This window comes from Crassostrea angulata, chromosome 6 (genome assembly GCF_025612915.1).
Source record: "Crassostrea angulata isolate pt1a10 chromosome 6, ASM2561291v2, whole genome shotgun sequence".
NCBI classification, from domain to species: domain Eukaryota; kingdom Metazoa; phylum Mollusca; class Bivalvia; order Ostreida; family Ostreidae; genus Magallana; species Magallana angulata.
Window position 1 is genome coordinate 44823955 of NC_069116.1, and position 17076 is coordinate 44841030.

The 17076-nt window shown below is 36.9% G+C and overlaps 1 protein-coding gene across 1 annotated transcript in view; it reads left to right on the plus strand.

Annotated features, from left to right (window-relative positions):
• Positions 1-17076, plus strand: part of LOC128188438 (uncharacterized) — a 43785-nt gene that overhangs the window by 14468 nt on the left and 12241 nt on the right. Inside the window, exons 24-52 of the mRNA XM_052859487.1 lie at positions 864-978; positions 1160-1398; positions 1605-1719; positions 2066-2286; positions 2695-2809; positions 2971-3145; positions 3604-3682; positions 4008-4122; positions 4437-4639; positions 4808-4922; positions 5216-5412; positions 5670-5835; positions 6452-6696; positions 7045-7159; positions 7249-7523; positions 7646-7760; positions 7884-8077; positions 8550-8664; positions 8891-9138; positions 9570-9684; positions 9938-10143; positions 10538-10652; positions 10958-11319; positions 11752-11866; positions 12249-12418; positions 12881-12995; positions 16024-16202; positions 16422-16536; positions 16934-17072. Of these exons, the coding sequence (XP_052715447.1) occupies positions 864-978; positions 1160-1398; positions 1605-1719; positions 2066-2286; positions 2695-2809; positions 2971-3145; positions 3604-3682; positions 4008-4122; positions 4437-4639; positions 4808-4922; positions 5216-5412; positions 5670-5835; positions 6452-6696; positions 7045-7159; positions 7249-7523; positions 7646-7760; positions 7884-8077; positions 8550-8664; positions 8891-9138; positions 9570-9684; positions 9938-10143; positions 10538-10652; positions 10958-11319; positions 11752-11866; positions 12249-12418; positions 12881-12995; positions 16024-16202; positions 16422-16536; positions 16934-17072 (4793 nt within the window). The remainder of the gene's footprint in view (positions 1-863; positions 979-1159; positions 1399-1604; positions 1720-2065; positions 2287-2694; positions 2810-2970; positions 3146-3603; positions 3683-4007; positions 4123-4436; positions 4640-4807; positions 4923-5215; positions 5413-5669; positions 5836-6451; positions 6697-7044; positions 7160-7248; positions 7524-7645; positions 7761-7883; positions 8078-8549; positions 8665-8890; positions 9139-9569; positions 9685-9937; positions 10144-10537; positions 10653-10957; positions 11320-11751; positions 11867-12248; positions 12419-12880; positions 12996-16023; positions 16203-16421; positions 16537-16933; positions 17073-17076) is intronic.

Here is a 17076-nt window from a genome sequence, read left to right on the forward strand (position 1 = left end):
AATTTTCTAAGGATTATATATGTATTAAAAGTTTAATGTGCAGTTTTGCAAGTTGAGTATTAAGGTGTCAAAAAATAGCTAGCTTTTCTATCACCTTTTATTATTTGAAGGTTAACATTGTAATCATACATGAGCAAATTATCAGAGAGTAATCAGCTTTTGGTAAAACTGCAGTGGTTTTTCTTCTATACCATAACGGTTTTTTTGTATTTTGTAAGCCCTTTGATGCACTGTTACAACACACATTGAAAAATAGTTCTCTTTGAAAAAAATTTTCCATGTGCGTTTGATTTGAGTCGAAGTCCAAATGATGAATAATTATTTTAACATTGTTTAAGCTCATTGGGATATATACTGGAGAACACATTATTGGTCAGCTTGTTTTCTGTAAATATGACTATACTTTTCTATAGCAAAGCTTATTCCATTTTCAGTTTTTTACATTAAGCCTAAAATGTTTCAAAAGAAAAATATTGGACTTTATATTTGGTGTTTCCCTCCCCATTACCAATGACAGAAGATAGTGCTCATTGGTGTATGCAAAGAAATATAAATAAGGTCCAGAATTTGTGATTTATACATATTTGTATCAAAGTGCATAAAGTGTCTCCATGATCAAAAAAGTTAATGTACACTCATAAACACACTTTGAAAATGTTTTTCAAAGTGTGTTGACTTGGTCCCAAATTTAACATATTTTGAAATATTTCAAAGTGCATTGATTTAGTCCCAAATTTCATACACTTTGAAATTTTTTTTTCAAAGTGCATAATTTTTTCAAAGTACATTGCTATAATGCATATTTTAAGCCATTTGATATTCAGTAACCTCTTGCACTATGATTTTCATTTTTTAATTTTCAGACTACTGTTTGTACAAGGGAGTGAAATACTTCCAAGGACAGTCATGGGAAGATGGATGTGACAAGAAATGTCTGTGTGACCAGGCCTCAGAAGGACTGTACACCTGCAACGACAGGTAACTCCTATCTTTTAAATGATGTGAAAGTCAAGATTTTTTAGCAGTGCTTGATTGGTTTAATTTCAAACTGCTTTCAAAGAAGTTTTAAAAAACCCTCCAAATATCATTTCATGTTGATAAGTAGCAGCATTTGTGAAAAATTGATTACTACTGCTCAAAACTAGCCATTGTCTTCTAGATGCCCTCAGTACACACAGGCCCTCCCCAAGGAGTGCCGAATGGTGACCTCAAAAACCGACCCCTGCTGTCAGGAGCCCCAATGTGACATTCCTTCTCTGCTGGCCAACATCACTGGAACCTTGTCCCCTGGCATGATCCCGACACTGGCTCCACCTGGTGTAATTTCAGGCTATGCCAACACTCCAACTCCTCAGCCTCAGGCTCCAGGACAGTCTACACTGGCTCCAAAGCCAATCAGTAAGATGTCTCTTTTAAAAAACTTCAGCCTCCCTCCCCTTAACTAAAATGCAATCATCCACCCCCTCAGCTAGATTAGTCAAAAAACTTAAATGGAAAACTGCTTTTTGTTAAATAGAATTCGAAAACTAAAGAAGTAAGTTTAACAACCGAACAATTGATTGTATGAGAATTGCTGATCTTAATGTTTGTGATGACTTTTGTAGACTTCTGCGTTTACAAAGGCCTTCAGTATGCCACAGGGTCACGATGGGATGATGGCTGTGACTTCACCTGTGTCTGCACTGATGGAACTACAGGACACTATGACTGCACAGAGAAGTAAAATTGGAAATTTCTATACTGTTTATATTTTCATAGTGATGATCATTTTTTTTATTCTTTCCACATGTAAATTGACAATATCAAGTAAAATTTGGGCAAGTTCAGATTACGGAGAATTTGATAACCATGTTTATGCAACACTTTTTTTGCTTTTTTTGTGGTCACTTTCACATTGCAAAATATAATATTCTATGAGAAACTAGATTAAAAGGGTTATGGATCTAAACCCTTTCAACAAATTTAATGATTTGCAATAAAATTCAGATATATAATATACAATGTATAGGCCCCTACGATGTTTTTTTGAGTTTTGATTTGAAATTAACTTCAAACTTTTTGATAGATGCCCAAGATATGGTCAATTGCCACGTGAATGCTACCTCACAAAGGATCCTGCCAACCCATGTTGCCAGAAACCAGAATGTGTCTTCAACCCTAATGTGGCCGAATTCACCAACGCTCCCACTACCAAAGCTCCCCTCCCTGGATCCACCAATGCCCCTACCCCTCAGCCATCTGGAATGCCAAATCCCAACCCATTCCCAACTCCTGCCCTCCCCAAAGGCAAGTAGTCCCGCTTTTCTTTACAAAATCAGTTTCACTCTTCTTTAAAACTCATCATTACTTGTAAGGTCACAGAGCAGCTTGTACAAAGGTTTACCAATAATTGTGCACTATTTGATGAAAGTATAGAGCACTGGATTGTTTTTTAAAAAGAAGTTAGAATTGCGCAAATGGCAAAAGAACAGAGACTGCTTTTGGCTGAAAAATAAAATTAAAAAAGATTAAGAAGGTGGACTCTGTTGGAACATAAGTCAATACATGTACTTTTGTAAAGCTATAAAACTTGATTTTTGTTCAATTTAATTCACTTTTTTTTTTACATACCTAATAAAATGTTTTATGAAGTAGAATTCTAATCAGAAACTGAATTCTTACAATTGTACAGTTTTGTGTCTTTTTATCCAACAGCTGTGTGTGTATACAAGGGAATGAGTTACACTCAGGGCCAGCAGTGGTACGATGGCTGTGACTACACCTGTACATGTGAGGACGCCATGCAAGGAGTCTACAGATGTAGCAAGAGGTAATCGATTCCTAAATCTTCCACCCTCTATAAACTTGATGCAGAATTAGATAAACTCTCCTTATGTATTGCGAATTATGAAATACTGAGTGTTTTAGAAGTTTATGTAAAACTTGGAAAAAGGAAGGTAGACAGATAATGCAGGCATTTTACATTGACAGATGTACTGAGTATCCACAAATGACCCCAGGCTGCAGCCTTGTCGCCGATTCCAAAGACCCTCTGTGCTGTAAGGTGCCTCAGTGTCAGGTCCCACCCAAGTACAGCAACCAGACAGGCTTCATCAACATTCCTACCCCTCCCCCAGGAGTCATCACTGGAGGATCTGTCACAAAGGTAAGTGATTTCAATGAAATGAGCCATTTTTATGGTAATTTTGTTCATGTATATACTGTGGAATAGAATTTGTAGTGGTACGCTTTTATGGAATTTGTTGGTAACTCTCACCAACAGATAATGAATCTCTGAAAGTGAAATGCTTGCAAATATGTCCCCAAACAGAGAAAAAAATATGAATATTTGTTACACGTATTTAATGATTTTAATAAAAAAAAAACTTAATCACTTTTGAAGCTTTAAATTGTTATTGAATTTAATACTATATGCTCTATATACTATATATAAATAGTATATAATATATATTATATACTATAATACTGTATGCAATATATAGATCAATACACTTTTTGAAGACAAATATTTAGAGATTGTAAATATTTTATCTTAAAATTAATTAAAATACAGGTACATTGATATTGTAGCAATTATAATATAATTTTGAGTTGATACTTCAGGCACCAACCTTGGCTCCAAACCCAGCCCCAGGTCAACCAACTCCCAATCCTTCACTCAATCCTACACCAGCTCCCACACGTAAGTCAGTCAGAAAGCACTCTGAGCATCTTATAGTATGTATGAAGAAAGAAAAGTAAATGGCCACCGATGTATTGTATACAGTGCTACTGTCGCCCTTCTACACTTTATAATGGTTAAGCCCCATTGTGAATTCGCCAAGACATAGTTGTGTGAAAAGAGATATAGTTTGAGATATTAAAATTCTCCTCATCCTAGATTCATCCACTGACAACAAGAGTGAAAGGGGCCAAAATAAATCTTAGCCGAATATTTCCCTGTATATAGTATTCTCCATCTCTTCGATGAGTACATGGTTATTCATTGAGATTGAAAAATGTTTCAGCTGTCTGTATCTACAAGGGAAATCAGTATACACAGTCACAGAGATGGCAAGATGGCTGCGACTTTAACTGTGAATGCACCAATGCTCAGACTGGATTCTACAAATGCACTGAAATGTAAGTACACAGGTTTCCCCCTTTTTTGAAAGTTTGACTTGTGCTTTTGTTTTTTGTTTTTGTTTTTTGATCTAAAAGATGAAATATTACTCTGGGAAATATATGTACAAAAAGTCATGTATGTGGTAATAGTAATATATGACAGAACTTCTTTAGGTGTATGTAATAAACATACTGTTCTTGTGACTTCTTTTTAAATATCAGACTTGTGCTGTATGCTTTTTGATAATGAAAAAAAAATAAAATGTACTAATAATATTTGATGCATTGTACATGTATGTTAAAAAAGTAGTACATGACATGACTTTCTCCAGGTGCCCCAACTACAATGGCCTTCCACCACAGTGCCAGCTGGTCACTGATGTCAACAAGCCTTGCTGTAAGAAGCCCTACTGTAACTTCCAGGGTGTGACAATTGAGGTCACTAATACCCCAGCTCCTAACATGGGGACAACCATTGCTCCTAACCCACTCAACCCCACCGGACCAACTCTTTTCCCTACCCCTGCTCCACCAGGTTTGCCCTCATTGTTCTTAAATTTAGAAAATATGTCAGTCACTTTGTCTCTTACCTTTTGCTGGTATGAAAGATAAAACTTATAATAAGCTTTTGTTTCACTTGGTACTTTCTCCTTTAGCTCTAAAGTTACAAAACTTTGATGTAATCTTTTATGCTATATTTCAGAGGTGTGTGTCTACAATGGAGTCCAGTTTAAACAAGGAGCAACTTGGCAAGATGGATGCTCTCTGAACTGTGTCTGTGAAAATGGAAAGACTGGTTTCTACAGATGTAACGAAAGGTATTTTATTTTTTTAATCTTGATACACATGATAAAGCTTTGTATGGGTCCTGATTTTCTGTTTCCAAAAACATGCCCTTCAAGTGATGGAGAGCTGACATTTATGATCAGCAAATTTACAATGTTTATTTTTTTGTGTTACTTGTTCAGCAAGTGTTAACTTTAAATACTGTTTGAAAGCAGTCCCCAAGAATTCCAAAAGCTAGAACCAAGAAGCATGACTTGCATGAATATACAACAAGAATGTCATATATATATACATGTATGATGAGAATGCTTTATCTTAATGACAGGTGTGCCCGCTATGACTCTGTCCCAGCTGGATGTACAATGACAACAGACCCCAAGGACAGCTGTTGCAGAATCCCTGTCTGTGCTCCACAGCCAGCAACCACACTGGCCCCAGTGCCTGGAAACCCCGCCCCCACTCCAAACCCCAACCCCACCCCACCTCAGGTCCCCGTTGTCACAGGATCCATCATTGGAATAGGTAGGATAGATTGGGTTCATTTCATGCTTTACATTGATACCCAGACTTCATTAATTTTTGTGTCCATGAATTGGAAAAGGTTTTACAAAGAGAGTAAACAATGTTTTTAAGGCTTCATTACTTTTTATGTCCATTAATTGGATTTTGTCCTGAAGGGAATCAGCAATGCTCAGTTAGCAAATCCTCAGAGCTTCCATTTTCTTCTTTTAATTAATGTTGAATAACCATTATGACTTAATATACAATCTTTTTCACAGGTGTGACCCCCACTCCTAAACCAGGTGAGACCCCTGCACCCAACCCAGTACCTGTCTGTGTCTACAAAGGTGTGCAGTACACTCAGGGGCAGAGGTGGGATGATGGATGCACATACAAGTGTGAATGCATCGATGCCAGTGCTGGAAAGTACAAATGCACTAAGAGGTACATGTACTGACATATCATATGAATGAGATTTCTTCATTTTCATTATGTGAAATTCGATTCTTTGACGTACATGTATTTGCCATTTTTAATTTGAAAACTCTGAGGTTCTTTAAAAAATTGTTAACTAAATACTGAAAATTCCAAATTAAATGCAGGGATTTTTTGTTAGCATAATATTGCGAGAGAAGCATCTCTTGCAAATTATAAAATTTAGCTATTATTTTCTGAGTGTTGAAAACTATAAGATATTAGGATAAAAGTACCATGTTCGCAATATTATACACAACAGCAGGATTGCAGAATTAATTAGTTGCATAAAATAAGGAATCTACAGTGTAAGCTTAAGCAACTACTACTGATGTGAAATTGTTTACAACAACAAACTTGTATCTTTGCATGACAATACAGTTGTCCACAATGACAAATAATCACAATAATAAAAATATTCCTAACATGTTGATAAAAGTTGATTAATACTTTTTATTTTAATTCTTCATAATCATAATTGCCTATATACAGGTAATAGTTGATATATGGTATATTTGTATTCTCTTGTTTTTGATTATCATTGTGGCATTTAAAAATACAATTGTAACACTGTATCCACTTTCAGATGTGGAGAGTTCCCCAGCCTACCTTCATCCTGTTCTCTGATCAATGACCCCAATGACCAGTGCTGCAGAGTCCCCTTCTGTCAGCCTAATCCAGTCTCCACCCCAGCTCCAAACCCAGGAACCACCCTGGCACCAGGAATCAATCCTACTCTGTCACCTAATCCTAACCCTAATCCCAATCCAAACCCTAATCCTACACCTAATCCCAACCCAACAGGACCAACACCAGCTCCACAACCTAAAAGTAAGAATGAGAAAAAAATTGCAATTAGATGAACATGAATAGCTTAAACAGTTATTGTTAGCTTTTAAAGTGGTTGTAGATACCACTGACAAAATATGTTTATTTTTTCTCTTGAAATTTTCTTACTCTTGTATTTTCTTATCAAACAAAAAATAGGAGATAAATACAAGTTAGTTTTTACCATCAACTGAAAACTTAAAAACTGAACCAGCACCAGTTTTTATAAACATTATCAACAGCTGTTCATCAATCTAGCACCTTGAAACTGTTACAGTTGCAACCCTTTTCCTAACACAGGATATCAGAAACCACACTGACTGTTAAACTGTGATACATTTGTGATTTCAGACATCTGTACCATGAATGGCCGTACCTACACCCAGGGACAGCAATGGTATGATGGCTGTGATAGAATCTGCAGGTGTGAGGATGGAAGCACTGGATTTTACAGATGCCAAGATAGGTCTGTAGTTCCGACTATCACAAGCTCTTTTTAAAGTTAATTCATGTAATAAATACATGGTGTATTTAAATCATCCCTTTGATTTTCAGATGTAGCAAATATGACAGCGTACCACAGAACTGTATTCTTGTGGCTGATCCCAATGACCCACAGTGCTGCAAAGTTCCCTCTTGTATTCCTGGACCAAACGGATTCCCCACTCCTACCCCAGGACCTGACGGATCCACCGTGGCTCCAGAACTGATCACAAATGTGCCAGTGGGTGTGGTCACAGGATACGCCAAGCCGACGCCCACTGCCACCCCAGCCCCAGTGCCTGTGGGAGGAACCACCGCCAAACCCATGCCAACTCCAGCACCCAGAGGTTAGATCTGTTGTAATGTTCTGACTAATTTCAAAGACAGTTGGCCATCAGATTGCTCAAAATGCTGATGCTTGCATGACTAGTTCAGCTGTTATCTCTGTTTTTATGTTCATTTTATGTAGATGTTTGTGTGTACAAGGGAGTTGAGTACATTCAGGGACAGAGATGGCAAGATGGATGCACCTACAATTGTGTCTGTGAGAATGGAATGACTGGCAAATACAAGTGTACAGACAGGTCAGCTTTATTTTACCTCTTGTATTGTATAACTTTCAGTGTTATTTTGTAGTCTTTGATAATATTATTCTGAATTTGTTGTAGTCTTATGATATTAAAGGGTTCTCTTTTAACACCTGACAGGTGTGCAGCCTACCCAGCCCTGCCACCATACTGTTCCCTTGTACAGGACCCCAGTGACTTCTGTTGTAAACAGCCCCTGTGTAACTACCAGACACAGGCTCCCTCTATCCCCCCACCAGTGACCCCCAGCCCTCTCCCTGGGCAGCCCACACCTAGCCCTAATGTCAACCCCACACCAGCACCCAACCCCAATGGTGAGTTCCTCTGAACAAACATAACATAGAATGAAAAGTTTGATGGTGTGGGAACACATGTCATGTCTAGCAAGTGTGTTAATATTATAAATATTTTATTATATATATTTTATAAACAATAATAGAATACTATGAACCAACTTTTTATGAGAGACAAATTCATTTTTGCAATTGACTTGTGAAAAAATAGTTTGTGATGACTAAAGCATTTTTGCGAATGTCAAGTTTAAAATGTTTATAATCTTAAATGAATTAAGACATATCAAAAAACTGTGAAATATAATTGCAACTACAAGTCATCTTAAATCTCACTAAATTTAAAAAAAAAATTGTTTTATCATAGTCTCCATGCATTGACATGTAGTGCATTATCAAATATTGATGAATTTTCATCTAAAGTTTCTCCTAATTAAGACAGCCGATGATGAATTCACAGTAGTTTTATTTCATGTGTCTGGTGTTGTATTTTCAGCGGTCTGTGTGTACCAAGGAGTGGCCTACAAACAAGGAGATACCTGGAATGAGGGATGTATCAAGAAATGTCGATGTGACGATGCCAGCAAGAACATCTATACCTGCTTTGACAGGTAAAAGTCTATATCGAGATGGGTTACATGAAAAAGGTTTCAAATGAGACAAACCATGTACATTATCTTGTAGTGTTTTACTGTCTCCATAAACAGACAGATATTAGTTTTTTTGGATTGAAATGAAAATGCTTTGTTCCATCCTTCAAATTACAACCACGGATAAGCAGGTTGAGGTGTAGAAAAAGAGCGAATTGAAATTAGGATACAAATCCTTTCCTTGTAGATGTCCATCGTACAAACTGAACCCAGGCTGTGTAATGACCACGGATCGTAATGACCCCTGCTGTCAGGTACCCTCCTGCACTGTGGTGCCCACCCCCGCGCCAATCCAGACACCTGCCCCCATGCCAGGAGTGAGCACCGTGGTCCCAGGAACAGTACCCACCCCTGTTCCCTCTGCTTACCCATCCCCCATCCCCACAGGACAAGTAGGAACCATTGTGGGTCAACCTCAGATTCCCCCACTCAGAGGTCAGTAGTTGGTAGATCATATAATTATGGTGATATGTTGTTTATGTACAAGTTGTTAAGTCTTGTCATGGATATGTCTGATGTTTTATATTGATGTTACGATGAGTTTAAGTTAATCTAAATATACTTCTTAGCAGTTGAAATTTGATGTCTCGAAAATCAATATCTTGAATGTCATGGATATGTCTGATATCTGGTTATTTTTTTCATTAATTCATTTTCAAGTTTAAGATAATGATGTTTGACTGTTTATGGCAATTTGCAACTCATTTTCTGTCATTTTTGAATAGTTAACAAAACAAGAAAAAAATCTATCTGTTTTATTCCATGTATACCTCTAGTATTGATTTTTAATATGAAAAAATAAGATGTGAAACTGAATTTGATAAAAGATTCATTTAAGACCTGATTTGCATTTTTGAATTTGACAGCTGTGTGTGACTACAAGGGAATGAAGTATACCACTGGACAGAAATGGCAAGATGGATGTCAATACGACTGTGAATGTATTGATGGCTCAACTGGACAGTACAGATGCACTGAAAAGTATGTGATAAGTTAATGTAGCTTTGATCATAACAAAATTTTGTTCCTGATTGAAAGTGAATTGACATGACTGTGTAGATAAATCTAAGTGCACATTTAATCTTAATCTAGATGCCTTTTAACTTCTCAATGAATTAACATCAATTTTGAGATAGATATAATTTCAGTTGACATTTCATGTATAATGTCAAATCTTATTTGGCGCTTGATTTATATTTCAAGACAATAAAGTAATATTTTTGAATTTGAAAAGGTGTCCAAGATTCCCCCAGATCCCAAGCTACTGTATCATGGCCCAGGATCCCATGGAACCCTGTTGTAAGACGCCAGTGTGTAACACTGTCACCCCCACACCACAGCCTAATGGTGCCCCCACCCCACTGTCAGGATCTACCCTGCCACCAACACTGATGCCTCCTGTCACCCCAGGACCCATACCCACCCCACCGCAACCCAAGAGTGAGTAGAGCTGCCCATTACAGCTTTTGTTTACACACTACAGGGATGTAATTTTCCAACAGATATACAAATTTCTGCAGAAATTTTGAGATCATTGCAAACCCCTGACTGATTAGTATTCCTTTTTTTCACTCTGGCAATCATATTGGAGATTTTTTTTCCAAGTTATAAAATGCAATTTATACAAATATGTAAAAACAAAGGTTGGAGCATAGTATCTTGCTGACAGGGATCGTTTGAGTTCTTTCCTTTGTATGAGTTGTTGATGGGTTTTGTTATCAGCTTTGACCAGTCCTAGTATTGAGTCAGTATCTCTGTCAGCATCATGGTTTTAATCAACAATTTGTAAACATTTACCCAATGGCATGTGACTATTCATTAACTTGTATTTTAGATGCATGTATTATGAATGGAAAATCCTACACCCAAGGACAGCAGTGGGATGATGGATGCAAACAGATCTGTGTATGTGATGATGGAGCCACTGGACACTACACCTGTAGATCAAGGTCAGCATTAATATTAAGAGAGTTGGATGGTGGTGGCCATTTTTAGACTGTATTAATCTCCTGAAGAAAAAGAGCTCTGTAAAAAGATACAGGAAAATTTGTACATTTACATGTAATATAGTTTATAATAAGCTTAAAAAATCATCTGTAAAATTTTTAGCTAAATCTGATGAAATACTCACTGGACCTTCTTGAAATCTTAATAGAAATATACCTGTACAAACTGATGGCTAATTTCAAAAAATGCTTTCTATTCCATTTATTAAAAAAATTATAGTTCAAAGCATATTTGAATTTTGTTCCAGATGTGCTCAGTATCCTAACATTGCTCCCAGCTGTATCATGGTCCCAGATCCCAATGATCCCAAATGTTGCCAGATCCCACAGTGTGACCAGACCAATCCTAACCAGCCATCGGGAATAACTGGCAGTATCACTGGCACCAATCCAACACTGGCACCAACTCCCAACTACACTCCATCTCCAAACCCTAATCCAAACCCAAATCCCAATCCCAATCCCAATCCTAATCCTTATCCATATCCAACACCATATCCAGGAGGCACCTATCCTCCATACATGATCCCATCTCCCAATTCTAACAATACTCCAGCCCCAGGAATGCAGACTACTCAACAACCAACCATGCCACCTACCCCTCAGCCAAGTAAGTTTATGCATTAAATGAAATTAATCTCTTTATTTCTTCAATTTTGAAGCTATTCAATAATTAAGCACGATAGAACAACTTGTGTTCTGTTTTTCCAGTAATTTACTGGGCATTAATGTTCATGGATTGTGAGAAATGAATGTCCATGGATTGCTAGAAATCCACAAATGCAAAACTTTGTGGACAATGACTCTCCCCAATACAATTTTTTTGGCATGCATGTACTTTAACTTCAATGAAAATTTGATTTTGTTATTGTCAGCATAAATCAATACCCATAAAAAATTTTGCTCAACAGATATTGATGAAACCACATCATACATGTATTTATGCTAATGATAGGTGTAGAATTGGATGTAGTACCGGTAAAGAATCTCACAAAAAGCATTTGTCATTCATAAAGTACATGAATCATTTTCTCTTTTGTAGATATGTGTGTCTACAAGGGCAAGGCCTACAGCCAGGGAATGAAATGGAGGGATGGTTGTGATTACAACTGTGAGTGTCAAGATGGCATGACAGGACGATATGTCTGCACAGAAATGTAAGTGCTTAGCTTGATACTTTGCTTAATGATTAAGATTTACTACTCCAAAAAAACTTGGGTGTCATTTTCATGTTCAATCAGCTGCAATAGGCAGTGAAGCCTTTGTAAACCAACTTTGTTTAGGAAATAAAGAGTTGAGTTACAATTGGTTGATCTTTAATAAAGATTCTTAAAAGTTTATGAATATTAACTGATAGTGGTTAATGTTTACATAAACTTTATTCATAGCTAGTATTTTGCAATCTGAAATTGGAAATTTAATGCTTTTAAGTACACAAATTATCCACAACAGAACAATTCATTCAAAGAAATGTATAAAGGTTTAGTCTCTAATTGCTGACAGACTGAATGTTGTAAATGAACTTTTGTGTTTTCAAAGATGTCCAAGGTATCCCAACTTGCCAGCCGGCTGTGTAATGGTCAATGATCCAGCCAACCCATGTTGTAAGAAGCCTGACTGCAGCAACCCCACCCCTCTCCCTGTCCTGACCCCTAGCCCACGTCCAGGAGTCAACCCCACACCAGGTCCAACCAACACCCCAGCCCCAAGTATGTAAATTATACAATATTTGTAATATACAACTACAGCTGAAAGGAGAAAATTGTTGGTTGCATGCATGATTAAATTTTGATTTTTCATTTTACTCCAAAGAAAATCATCTTGAAAGGATATAAGTTTGAGAATACCGACTAAGGGAGTTCATAACTGTTACATTGACAAACACAATGTTTGAATAGAAAAAAAAAAACCTAGGGAATTTATTGAATCTGTTTTCAATTTATGTAGAAAATTACAGTAAACATTTTACATTAGGGTGTGTCTGTTAAATGGAGAGCAATTTACAATATATCAAGTATTTCTCTAAATGCTTGCATAAGCATTTAAATGAATCGATACAGAAATGCCCTAAACCAATTCAATGCTAATTTGTTGAAAAATTAATTTCAGCTAAATACTGTAGACATTAAGATAAAGGCCTGATTTGAGATTCGTCTCTCTTTGTTTTGTAGGTTTCTGTATCTACAATGGAATCCCCTACCAGGAGGGCAAGACGTTCGAGGACGGATGTGACAAGATCTGTACCTGTGAGAACGGCATGTTGGGTCATGTGACTTGCAAGGACAGGTCAGTCAGTTATGTGTTTACATATGAAAGTTGGATTAAAATTTTGTTGTGTCATCTTTCTTGTCTTTGGTTTCTTTTTCCTTGAATTCTCCTTCAAATAGATGTGCAGTCTATACCAATCTTGATCTTAAAACTTGGCCTGCTTTTTAGCTCACCTGAGCTGAAAGCTCAAGTGAGCTATTCTGATCACTTTTTGTCCGTCGTCCGTCCGTCCGTCCGTCTGTCCGTCCGTCCGTCCGTCCGTCCGTCTGTCTGTCCGTCTGTAAACTTTTTACATTTTGAACTTCTTCTCTAAAACCGCTTATCCAATTTCAACCAAATTTGGCACAAAGCATCCTTATGGGAGGGCGAATATAAATTGCAGAAATAAAAGTCAGATCTGTATTCAAAGCGGAGAAAACCTTGAAACTGTAAAAAAAGGGGGGTGCATTTTAAAAAATCTTCTTCTCAAGAACTACTGATTCCAATTCAACGTTGTTTAGCATAAATTATCCTTATGGGAAGGAAAATATAAATTGCAAAAATTAAGGTCTAATTATGTTTCAAATCTGAGTTATTACGAAAATAGTAATAAAGGAAAGGCGTGTTTCAATCAGTTTAATAGCTTCGGATTCGGCATTCGGTAAAATGGGTAGACAAGACTTGGCCTGGGAAAAACAAAAGATTGGCAGTTATTAATCTGCCAATCTCATTAAAATTTCAGGATATTTGATGGACCAGTATATTTGTATTTGCTGTAAATATTGCTGCAAAATAATGCGTATTTGGAATTGACGATTGCCGATCTGCCCCGGCTTTTATTTTGCCACGGCCCAGGTTTGCGTACCCATTTTACCAAGACTCGTATTCCATACATCTAAAACGAGGTTCTTTGTTTAAAACAGCCATGACATTATACGAAAAAGGGTCGATCTGACTATGATGAATTTGCTTGTTGTGCAACAGTTCGCGAATGAAGGGAAAGTTTTGAAACATGCAAAATGTATTTGTGCCGATTTTGTGAAGTAAATCGAGGCTAAATATTTCAATGCGTTGACAGTTTTCACACATGACGTTGGTGTTAGCTTGTTCTGATTTTCGTTTCGTTTTCATTATTTATGCTTTGTAACCTGGGAACTATCGTCTGTATTTCGTGATTTTTACGTATCAAATCAAACAGAGACTTCGGTAAATCAAACAGTTAACTGTTTACCTGCGCAAATTAAGCAAAATCTGATGTATCAAAAAAGTACTGAAATACAATTCATTCTATCGGTAATTCGGCATTATATTTTGCGTAATGGTATATTAATGCAATAGGTTTTGTTGAGATGCTCGGCATTTTCTCGAGTTTATTCAGTTTAAATAGAGTTTGATATCGCTGTCGGAAATATGTAGGTATATACATCTACATGTATATATATGATTCATTTCGAAAAAATAAATTGTGTTCTTTATTTGTTATAGTGCATGTTTCTTGTGTTTTATATAATTGTTTACAATTTCTATTTACTAACCATATTTGAGTGTTAAGCTTCGAATTATAAGCAAGATACAGAGATTTGCTCACAATTCTATGTTTGTACACAGATCTTAAAAACTAAAGATTAAAAAACTAAAAAAAATTTCAATATTTATTAAGAAAATTTTCAAAGTCTCTTCTTCCAGAAACCAACTTTAACAACTTATTGCATTGTAAACTTAACCTTTTTTAGCTCACCTGAGCCAAAGTCTTCTCAAAAACTATTAGGCCAGGAAAGCTCAAATTTGAGTGGAAGCATCCTCAGATAGTGTAGATTCAAGTTTGTTCAAATCATGGTTCCCGGGGGTTGGGTGGGGCCACAATAGGGGGATCATGTTTTACATAAGAATATATAGAGAAAATCTTTAAAAATCTTCTCAAAAACTATTAGGCCAGAAAAGTTCAAATTGAAATGAAAGCATCCTCAGGTAGTGTAGATTCAAGTTTGTTCAAATCATGATCCCCGGGGGTAGGGTGGGGCCACAATTGGGAGATCAAGTTTTACATAGGAATATATTGAGAAAATCTTTTAAAAATCTTCTTCTCAAAAATATTTGGCCAAGAAATCTCAAATTGGCATGTAACCATCCTTAGGAAGTGTAGATTCAAGTTTGTTCAAATCATGGTCCCTGGGGGTAGGGCGGGGTCACAATGGGGGATGAATTTTTATAGATAGAGAAAATCTTTAAAAGTCTTCTTCTCAAAATTATTAGGCCAGGAAAGCCCAAATTTGAGTGGAAGCATCCCCAGATCGTATAGATTCAAGTTTGTTTAAATAATAGTCCAGGGGTAGGGTGAGGCCACAATGGGGGATGAATTTTTACTTAGGAATATATAGAGAAAATCTTTAAAAATCTTTTTGAAAGAATTTTTGGCCAGAAAGGGTTTAAACTTGTGTAGAGGCATCCTCGGGTAGTGTAAATTCAAGTTTGCAAAATCACAGTCCCTAGTGGTAGGGCGGGACCGTGATGGCGGTTTAAATTTTTACATAGGAATATGAAGAGAAAATCTTTAAAACTATTTTGGGAAAGTGTTCGGTTCAAAACTCAGTACTTAGTGTGAAAGCAAAGGTTATGCAGATTTAAGTCTGATGAAACCATGATTCCCTAGAGAAAAATGGGGCCATGAAATGGGGGGAGGGGGGGGATATAGGAATAGAGATAAATCTTCTTACAGGTACAACAACAAAAGGGGCTTGGTATTTACCAAAAAATAAGAGGTTGATAAAAATTAGCAGATTTTCAATTTTTTTTAGCAAGATCTACTGTACTCAGTTGTCAAGATATTTTGATACTGTAATGCTAATTTGATCAGAATTAAGGCAATTGTTGCTCAGGTGAGCGATGTGGCCCCTGGGCCTCTTGTTTGTGGGTTCTTATATTTTCTGTTGTCATCTCTCGAGTTAAATCTATAAACCAAGATCTTCCAATTGAAAATGAGCGTATCAAAAACGCTGCAATATTATTACTTTCATGGACTATGACGCTGGTATTCGAGTAACATATTGTATGTGATTTATTAATTTAGATGCCCAACCTTCCCACCCCTCAAGAGTGGATGTACAATGGTCACCGACCCCAACGACAAATGCTGCCAGGTGCCAAACTGTGTCAACTCCACTACCCTGGTGCCATACAGCCCCGGCGGTACTATCAATGGTCAGAATATACCTCCCTCACCGGGATCCCCCAGCGGTGGAACCAGAAGTAAGGAAAATTTGTGTTACCCCAAATCTTCTAAAAAAATTTGAGTCGCCTCCTAACTTCCCATTTGGTCAGACCTGTTAAGAAACATCTTGGATAATACAGTTTAAAAAACCCATATTAAATTACTTATTGATATTTACATTGATGAAAAGACATCCTTCTTTTAATGAATGAAACCTCAGGGTGCTCTTTAGTGCAGTATTGATTGGTTAATTGTAGATGTGTGTGTTTACAATGGCAAGATCTACACCCAGGGACAGCAGTGGGACGATGGATGCACCTACCACTGTGTGTGCTTGGACTCCACCACTGGACACTACCAGTGTACCGAAAGGTGAGAACACTAACACCTGGGATAAATATAAGTGACGTTGCCCTGCAACCTCATATTGGGGATATATTCATTATCACTAACTAATAATTTATTTCTGTGCATGTGTAAAGGGAAAATGAGAAAAATGGCTATTTGCTCAAGGAAATTAATCAGAATGAATTGGATTTGTTTAGCCAAAACAATGATGCATTCAATACTCTGTTTACATTATATTAGAATTTTTTTTACCTAAACAAGCATTTTATCTTATTAAAAATGCAATATAACCTGTTACCTCTTCAAAATGTAAGTGCTTATTTATGTGTTCTCTTTTTTTACTTTCATATATGTACATGTTCGAATGTCTGAGAAAAGTAAACAATGAAAATAAGTCGCCTATACAAATTTTGTATAACAGATGTAACAGAGTGCCACAATTGCCACCATACTGTACAATGGTGAATGATCCAAATGACCAGTGTTGTCAGATGCCTTACTGCCAGAACCCCAACCCAACACCTAACCCCAACCCATCACCCGATGGATCACCCACAGTGGTAA